Source organism: Perna viridis, chromosome 12, assembly GCF_037379345.1.
Source record: "Perna viridis isolate PV_CMFRI_1.1 ecotype Kerala chromosome 12, ASM3737934v1, whole genome shotgun sequence".
Taxonomy (NCBI): domain Eukaryota; kingdom Metazoa; phylum Mollusca; class Bivalvia; order Mytilida; family Mytilidae; genus Perna; species Perna viridis.
In genome coordinates, this window is record NC_142456.1 from 11183571 (window position 1) to 11193674 (window position 10104).

A 10104-nucleotide genomic window follows, 5' to 3' on the forward strand; every position below is an offset into this window, starting at 1 on the left:
TTCCCTTTCTCTCTGTCGTGTTTTGTGAGACAGAGAGGTATTCATCCGATGAAAAAAAACGAATTCCTCGATAACTGCTGATAAAAGTTCATTCCAAGAATTGTAAAGTGTATGGATACATCGTACCACACATGATGTCTTAGAATTACTGGAAATTCCGCAGTAAAAGGTAAAACAAATTTCTCTGTTAATTACTATTTGTAATGAAATGTTTATGTTTAATATGGCGAGATGGTCCTAAAGTTAAACTTTGCTTCAGTTTTCCACCTTATATATCTTGAGATTTTCGGAACTGCTTGTCATGTACAATGTCCATATCTAATTCAAAACCTCTCAAGTTGTGGTTGATTGCTGTTTGAATATTTTTCTTGGTTTTCTTGTGATAAGCTTTCGACTACTCCGTCTTTAATTTACTTCCTCTTTTTTCACAAAATTTTGGTGTTACCTCGGCACCAAATTTACACAATGGTAAATTTAATTTTACCGGTGTTACTGATTAAAAATCAGTAGCATTTCCGGTCTGTTCAAGGGTTCGTCACGAAAAAAAATAATTATGAGGTTGTTTTTTTTGTAAAATGCCGGTATCACAGGGCTATATGCCATATATTTGATTATATTGAAAAAGGAATTTGAAACTAGAGAAAGCAATTAAAATACGTCCATGTCTTCAAAAGAATTTTACAAGTGCTTCTTTTTGTATGTGAAATCAGTCGTCATAAAAGAATTTTGGTTTGCTTCCATTTGTAAATCCACGAAACTAAATAGTACAATTCAGGGACAACGACAAGAAAAATGTTAAAAACACACACACTACACACATCACATTCACATACACACACACACACACACACGCGCGCGCGAAAGGACATGCAATTACTAAAATAACACACACTCACACACACTTAATAGAAACAAAGGTAAATGAGCAATACAGCCTCCTTTAAAAAATGAGAATATTGGTCAGATGCATCGGTAAGTCAAATGTCTAGAAAAACCCACTGAGTCTGTAGTAGACGAACGAGGAAAAGGAGACTATGACACGATGCGCAAATCACTTATCATGGCGAAGATATATATCCCATAACAATCTACGAGTTCATGTTGCCGACCATAAAAAAATAAAGTGATGAATTTAATTTTGTTATTCCAATTTGGCTTAATAGTACATACACATACTTTATTCAATAACTATTATATAATTATAGATTTAGCAAATTAATTAGCATATACACTTTGCAATAGGCATTTAAAATACTTATTTAAATACTAGGATCAATTTCCTGTTTAAAGAACCATGCCATTCTACGCCTGCTTAACCCTGTTGTTGGTAGCTGCTTGTATGGTGAGCGGTTGGTGGTCTTGAAGTAGCACAATAAATAATCGTTTTGATATATCGGTGTACATGTATTTTTTTCTTTCATGGTGTCAACTACACATTATATTTTATCCTGCAATGAGATTATTTGTTTAACGAATAAAGGTATACGGTTATTTTTTTTTTTTTTTTTTTTGCTGTATCCGTACATTAGCAGGTTATCGTCTTTTTGGCTCCTCCCACTCACGTGATCGGCGGAACTACTTTTTTCTGGTATGCGTAAATTAATCATGGCCGCCACCATAGATACGATATAAACAAATTGCAAATCTTTTTTTTTTTGCCGTTTTGTTTCGTTTTCACCTGAATGAAATAAAAGATTTTATGTAAACCAAATAATGATTTTGCTTGTATTTTTTTTCACGGTCATATATATGGCAACTCCCAAATCTCGTTCAGATTTTATTCATTATCAGTTTGCAGACGACTTCCAATATACCAATCAGAAACAAGTCAGCTTCCACCTTCCTCGCGAAATTCAAAACTTTAATGTTCTTTAAATCGACTTTACAACATTCAAAATATTTGTATTTATTGTTCATTTTACTTATTTGTCTCTTGGAATTAAATAAATTTTGATATATTGCTTATTTTCTTCAAACAACTTTGACGGATTATATGGTGCGGATTGAATTTCAATGTTTACTGAGTCATGCGCCATGCGTATTAATTTTTTTCTTCGGGTTTAACGATCGGGGCTCCTCAGGGGATATGCATTTTAAAATTTTATTTTAAAAATGTACACAAGCACAAAAGTATTAATATAACAGGATAAAAACATTATAGGTACATTGTCGAAAATTATTGAAGATATGTGTATTCGGCTTGGAACGAGGGAAATAGCTCGGCGGAGCCTCGCATTTCCTACCCGTTCCGTCGTCTCATCACATATCTTCAATACTTTTCGACAATGTACCTGTATTACATATTTATTTTTCTAATTATTATATCTTAAGAAAGAAATAAAACACAAAACTAAAGATAAATGTGTGTTTGTATTTCTCAAAACTGCAGTGGAAAATTTTTGTTTTCGCCATTTATTCTGGTGTGATCCACCAATTACGTCAAAGGAATGCAGATAGATATTGCTTATATATCTTTATATCAAATTATGAAATATAATGTCATTTGTTCTTTTTTTTATTTTCGTCTTCAGTCATTTGTATCTTATATAAATGCAGTTTCTTCTTTTAAAAAAATAATTAACGAAACAGGTATTTACCTCGGATATGGTGGTCCGTACGGTCTGAGTAATGGTTTTGGTGCTAAATATGGTATAAGATAGGTTTACGGCTGATCACCTATTCCGGTGTTACTGAATTGACTACTGTTCGCTGGTATTTTTATATTTTTCCTAAATATCTAGTCTTATTATTAAAAACAAACACTAAATGGTTGAATATAGGTAGCAAAATTTAGATACACGTATCACATTTTGAAGACGTTCGCGTTTAAGATCACAGTACTTTTTTGTGAGGGTAATATGAAAACAAAAGAACATGGCCTTTGATTAGGAAGTATGTTTCCTCTTCAATAGGTTCGAATAAATTTTCTTCCTGCTGTCTTTAAAATAATGAAAAATTGGTGTTCTGTTTTCTTACACTTATCCGATTCCTGGTACATCATTCAAAGTTCAGGATACGATACATATATTGTTTTTCTTTATTTCACTAAATCGAACTTGTGAAACAGATAAAGATGGAAACAATTAATTCAGACATATGTACACAGACAGTAACAGTGTATTTTCTTGAGAAAATAAATTATGGGTGAGGCTTAGAATCGGGGTAATATGTGAGGCTTCATATATCGTTTTTTTCATTAATATTCTGTTATGTGTTATACTGCAATCCTAACCATTTTTAAAACAAGTTTGATATTATACAATTTGTATATTACATTTTTCCCGCTATTGGCCCTCATCTTTGACACTACTATAAACAGATATTTCGTGCAAGGGAAGAGTTGGTGAATTCAATAGACACTGATCGTATGTCATCAATATATATATTTTCAATGCATGTTGGTTGGTCAAATGAAACGATTGAAGTATAATGAGATATATTTGTACAGTAATGACGACTAAAAGACGAATATGAAATGTCAGTTTTTCACTTAACTATTATATGAACAGCACAAAAAGCTGAAACAGTACAGTTTTGCAGGTTATATTCAAAATGAAATACATTTTGGGTTATTGAACCTTAATTCTTTCTCAAAATATCAAACATTGATTTTATACTAACAGCAACAAAACAAAACGTTTGATTCATTGTACATATCATTTTCGTTATTTCATATTCTTTGTTTTGTATGTGTTTGTCTGTTTTCCCTGTCTGGTATTTTCCCTGGATTGTGTTCTTTTGATTTTCAATAGGATCTTGGTTCCCTTAATTACTCTTTCAAAGGTAGACTTGAAACAGTTCGTCAAAAACAAAACACTAGCTTAAAATCAATCAAAATGTAAACAGAAACATGTAAATTCAAGAGAATATGACTGGCTGGTTTTCTTTTAAAATACAGTAAATTTCACAGTTAAATCAAAGGCATTAGAGTATTTTAACTATACGAAATAATACTTCCTTATAACATATTGTTCAAGGAAACCAAGGTTATAGCGGTAATCAAAAGAATGTAATCTGCATTTGTCATATTCCATGTGCACAGACATGGCATTTTATGCACACAGATTCTTGCAGTGATCACTTCAATCTTGTAGCAACATAACCCTGTTCCAGAAGTCTACTTGTTAGAAGTTAAGCGCAATACGGTAAGCTATAACATAACGTATGAGTTGTGATTTCAATACTTCATACGCAGGTGTTGGAGGGATGTTGCCATAAATGAAAGAAAAGTTTATTATTCTGAATGAAAAGTCATCACGTTTGTGGTAAAGTCTGGTCAATAGTTTTCCCTTATCTTAGATTTCTAAGTGTAGGTCAAGATATGAGACTGACTGCACAGTGTCTGTAATATCCTCCAAGTTCTTTGGGGGTAGATACGATATATCAAATACCCGACATTAGGATTGTTTAAAGATAATACATCATCTATATAACGGAAACTGGGATTAAATGATCTAGCTAAACGATATTGTTTCTTCGAGATCAGATTATTTATAAAGTAAGCCTCATAAGAGTGAAGGAATAGGTCAGCAAGTATGGAAGTGCAATTTGTTCCCATTGGAATGCCGAATGTTTGTTGAAAAACGCGTAAACCACACTGGACAAATATGTTGTATTTTCTGTAAACATTTTTTTACTGTTTATTTGGAAGATGTTTTTTTAATTATTTCTTACAAATTATGAGGAATCACTACCAAGAACTACATATTTGTACTTAGGTGTATCATCTTTTTGAAAAAAAAACAACGATATGTATAATGTTTTAAGTCGCGATTTTATCTGAGTATTGGGAATAGAAGTATACAGTGTTGAAAAATCATAGGTTTTAATGCTATTAACTTGAAGTGATGGTCTCCAGAAGATCTTCAGGATCAACATTGAATTAATACCACTACGGGAGTGACAAGTGTCGTGGTAGGTTGCAGACTCTCTTTGAGAGCTATGAGTAAAGAATTTAAATTTTGAAAACGGTTTGGTGCTACATTTTGCAGATCTAGCTACGTAACTTTTATGTATGGATTCTTGTGGAATTTGAGAAGCCAGTACATAGACGGTAAATTACAATCATCGTCTTGGTAGAAAGACCAAAAGAGGATAGCACAGACATATGGTGTTCCACAATTTAATCTTTGGAGAGTTATAGGTCTTATCACTGCTATTATTTTCGAAGTCTACCTCGTTTTGCAGAAAAAAAATGTTGTTTTGGATTTTGTCTGCTAGTACGACAACATATTTGTCATGTATAGTAGACAATGATTTTGCTACATCAGGGTCTTTGAAAATTTTTGTAGCATTGGCACTCATTGACCTACTTAAACTTTCATTCGTTTCAAAATTAAAGACATCAGGGCCTTCAACCACTCTGACAGAGAAACAACGTCTTATTGTTCTCGTTTTAAGACTGAAATTGGAAAGGGTTAATCATGTTTTACACTCTTAAAAACTTTGACCTTGCAAATTAAATGTATGGTCACATAGACCAAAGATTAGTTGTACAGATCCTACGTTTCTACGACTTCCGATTGGTATTTAAATATTCAAATAGCAAATGGACCATCTGAAAGGTTTAATAACGAATTGTGCGTTCGTGTTTATTTATACCATCATCTATTCCTACGCACATCAATTATTGGATTGATTTTATCTATATTTTTTGGGGATATCTGCAATTAAAAGAACTTGTTTCGAACTGATATAACTTTAAACCTATGTTTATCTGCTTATAGTATGTGGTGACTTCTACATGTAGAGGTAGGATCAAGATTTATTTTAATATGAATATGGAGGGGAACCACGTTGAAAAAGAAAGTTGATAAAGGGAAATAACTTCTACAAGGGTTAACGAAATACTACACAAAGTTTTTCTGCCAAGGTCCTCAATGACGTATAGTATATTGCTAGTCCGAATTTAGTGCGGATGCATGTATCAAATAAAAAAAGTTTTGGCTACAAACCCCTCAACCAATCTCACTATCAAGCCAGAGAAATGCAGGTTTAAGTTTCAATTAGAAGGGATTCATTTATATTTGATAGGTGTTAAAAATCATAGAAAAAATATATTTATGTTCCTTTTAGAAATTTAGAAATAAGATAAATGTAATTTAGGGATATAGGTTCTGTTTCGACGGCATAGGAATTGGTTATAATATTGATCTCCAGTTTCGGAAAGTTATTACTGAGAAGAACAAGAAATATATATTTTTTTATTTATTTATTTATTTTATTGAAGTACTTCTGTAGATAAGCTCTGAGTGTATCACTGTCTTTGATTCAAGGAAGCGTCTTTTCTGGGGAATTCCGAGTTTAAACTTAGTATTTTCCTGCTAAAATAGAAAACAATAAAAAAAATCAATACTTTACACATCAAAAAGAAAACTATGGACACTTTGAATTTGAAACAAAATACTGGGATTATACACATTATACTTCAATTATAAAATGAGTACACTTTATACTAAGTACATGTCAACGTAAGAATCGAGTGCGTTGTGACATGCAGTTTACGAAACATAAGAGCTATGGTCCTTTTCACAAAAAATCGTAATTGTAAAATTAGTCGTAAATTATGATGTCATAATAGAGTTAAGTATTGTGACGTCACAACTTACGACTAATTTTACTCTTAAAAACGGGCTGCAGAAATACAATTAAAGGATAGAAAATAGTTTTACGCAAGTAAAAATGATAAAAATATTTTGGAGAGATGAAGTGATTTTTGGCTTTTTAAAAGGGGTAACTTTTATAATTTTTTTCTTATTTATCTATTAATTAGTTTTGTTGAGTGCTTTTGCTTTTTTTTGGAAGCAATTATCACCATCGCAGCTCTACATAACAACGATAATAGAGAGTTCATTAAGGCACTATAAACATTTAAGCAATAAAACTGCTTTAAAATTTTGATGATTCTATGTTGTTAGTATTAGGTCTGTTTACAACAGCACTTGTATGGAGAAAGCTACATATCCTATGGTATCTGGAGGATGGGAAATGAGGGTGATATATGGGGGAAAGGGGATTTCGAACGGGTAGGATGGAGGATTTAGTTTTTGAATATTTATAGATAATAATAAAAGTATTAAATTTAATTGAAAGTAACAGTTAAAATGTTGAAAAATTTTAAAATGTGAAATTTAATTTGATAATGTAATTACTTGATAAGAGACTTGCAATGGGGATTTCAAGGGGGATGGAGATTTATCTATGGGTATGTGTGATTCTCAATGGAATTTTGTTTGGGACAATGGGGAATGGGACATTAGTGGATGATATATGGTGTAAGTTGGAAATTTATACCATTGATGATCTGTAACATGAGTCTGTTATTAAACAACTTACCACCACCTCCAATAATGCCTCCTCCGATGAGGCCTCCTCCGATGATGCCTCCTCCGATGACGCCTCCTCCGATACCACCGCCAATAATTGCTGGTCCACTGCTTACTGCAACAGCCGGTGCGGCTGCTTTGACAACAGATGTTCTGACAACTGGAGCACTAACAACGGCGGCTGACCCGTAACCAAGTCCTCCGTATCCAAGTCCTCCGTATCCAAGTCCTCCGTATCCAAGACCACCATATCCAAGACCTCCGTATCCAAGACCTCCGTATCCAAGACCTCCGTATCCAAGTCCTCCATATCCAAGTCCTCCATATCCTATGTCTTTTATTTTTATACCTTAACAATAAAATATTATGTTTTATATATATTTGTCATTTTTCAAACGACCTCTCTTATCTGGCTAAAGTTTTGGACTATTTCAAACACCAGAATTGATATAAAATTAAACAAAGTGTTTTTTTTACGTTTTTTTCTTCCTTTTCAATAACATGCAGTTATTCTTCAGAAATAGCTTCCTTGGCGTATATCAATTTATCTTTCAACTTCCAAATCTTGTGATAATTATCAATTTTCACTATGACCTGCTCACTATTGTTGATTACTTCTAAAAACAAATTAACAAATCGCCTAAAATTCATATCAGTTGTTTTTGTCATGCATATTTCCTATATTAATATCGTTATAAAATGTTTGTATGCAGATTCAAAGTAGGGAGGAAAACCATTGTACACATTTGACCAGATAAGGTTTAGTAATTTCTATTATTTTTTTTTTTGTTCATACCAAGTCCTAGTCCAGCACCAGCAAGGTATCCACCACCTGAAATAAAAGCAAATTGTCCTCATTTGTAAAAAAAATGACGAAGATTATTTGTAACATTTCTAATTAAATACTATTTTCTCTACCGATTTAACTTTGTCTTTTTAGCGCTTTTGTTTCTCGGGAAAGCTTTCTTACTCTTGATTTTTCCTTTTGACTAATGAGTAACATTTGTCCGCCAGTTTTACGCTGTTATTACTCTTTAATTGAAGTTTAATATATTTTTAACAAGGAGGTTTGTTCAGTTTACATCTGAAAATAAAATAACTTAGTCAAATCATTATAGGCATTTCATAATATTCTGACAAATGTGTGCTAACTATGCTTATAAAACAATGAAACCTTTGTGCAAAACAAAGACAACATGATGAGTATTTTTCATTTCATTACCCCTTTAAATATTTCAACCAAAAAGGCCTTTTACATCGAGACATCTTTTGACAAAATATTTAGTTTGTCGAAGAATGTGGCCCATTGTCCGGATTGAAAATCCACTAGGAAACCATTAAATGGGGTAAGAACTAACGAGTGTTGCTTAAAAAAAAATACGTTTGGGAATCGATTTTGCAAGCTCTTGTTCTAACAGCTCGTTCATCCGGATAAACACATCTTTTTAACATAAAATCAAGCTAATTACACCACCAATATCATATTATTATGGTGTAAGGTTTTCAATATTGGCTTAGTTATTGGTCTGTGACAAGCCATATTGGACTATGGCGTAACCAAAGTCCAATATCGCTAGTCAAAGACCATTGTAGCAATTATTTTGGAAAACCTTACGCAATTATACATTTATTGACTAATTTGTCCAATACGTCATATCGGCCTAAGTCCATATGGATTTAAAGCAGGCCAATGTAATGATTTGGACGGTTAAAAGCCGCATTTGGCGGCTTAATACATTATTGACACACTTTAGTATGTATTGTGTTGTATTTTGATCATATTTAGGTTAATATTCGAACGTTAGTCAATTAACCCTATATCGAAATCCACATATACGTAGTGGGTAAGATACGTTAGTCAACAAATGATATTTACCAATGTAACCACCTCCTCCATGACCACCAATGTGTCCGTTTACCATACAGGCAGCAACCAACAGGATTGATATACAGCTGAGGAATTGCATGGTGTTTTAACTGCAATATAATTCAAAATGCTAAATAACAGATGTTAAATGGTGAATGGTAGGCGGGATATCTTTGCTTTTAATATGTATTAACATATAGATATACAAGAAATAACTATTGATATAATATGCGACCTATGTTTTATCGAAAAATAACAGAATTAAATTTTGTAAATCCTTCTAAATTTAAAGCGACAAATAGTAGTAAGGCAAAAGTAGATGAAGGATAAAAAATATTATTAGAATTAACACATCGATATACTTACACTGACTAGTGGATAGTTAGTGAAGATAAATGATAAATTCAGCACCTTTTATACTTTCTTGTAGTGTAAAACTGATGAGTTAAGCACCATAACTTAGTCTTTTTATTGAAAGTATAAGCCTTGATCTTAAACTTTTAAGTAATTTGTCAAACCGATAAGCCATAAATTCGTAATTATGGTTTATATTTTAACAGAGAACATCAACGATTTGACATTTAATTGTACTGATATGAATGGCAATTGACTTATTTGTGATTTGTGGATCTTTTTCACAATGTGTCTTTAATGAACAATGTATCTTATTGGTTGTCTTTATTAAAACAAATGACTGTCTTTTATAACTTCAAAGGAATTACAAAACCACTATTCCAAATTTTTTAGAACTTACCACTGATGACGCATATTGTTTCATTCGTTTCTCACAAACAAGCATTTTGATTTCAGCTTTTTTTCTTTACCCTACTGGTGCTCCCAGTTTTTAGTGGAGTCCGAGTTGCTCATTTACTTTTGTTACTTTGTATGTATGATTTTAGTTTCTTTATGTTC

The 10104-nt window shown here is 32.3% G+C and overlaps 1 protein-coding gene across 1 annotated transcript; it reads right to left on the bottom strand.

The window, feature by feature from the left end:
* Positions 1 to 6196: 6196 nt before the first annotated feature.
* Positions 6197 to 9576, bottom strand: LOC148601182 (uncharacterized). Its single transcript, XM_088555282.1, has 5 exons — positions 9559 to 9576; positions 9202 to 9302; positions 8122 to 8157; positions 7336 to 7674; positions 6197 to 6323 (listed from the first exon to the last, which is right to left on the bottom strand). The coding sequence occupies exons 2-5, from the start codon at positions 9290 to 9292 to the stop codon at positions 6310 to 6312; spliced, it is 480 nt and encodes a 159-aa protein (XP_088411408.1). The 5' UTR covers positions 9293 to 9302; positions 9559 to 9576; the 3' UTR covers positions 6197 to 6309.
* Between the last annotated feature and the right edge of the window lie 528 nt (positions 9577 to 10104).

Bases quoted from the DNA above. Each gene is read 5' to 3' on its own strand.
- LOC148601182 (XM_088555282.1), bottom strand. From the start codon at position 9,292: ATGCAATTCCTCAGCTGTATATCAATCCTGTTGGTTGCTGCCTGTATG. The intron at 8,158-9,201 runs GTAAATATCATT...CTTTTATTTCAG, and splicing joins TGGAGGAGGTGGTTACATTG to GTGGTGGATACCTTGCTGGT. The intron at 7,675-8,121 runs GTATGAACAAAA...TTTATTGTTAAG, and splicing joins TGGTGCTGGACTAGGACTTG to GTATAAAAATAAAAGACATA.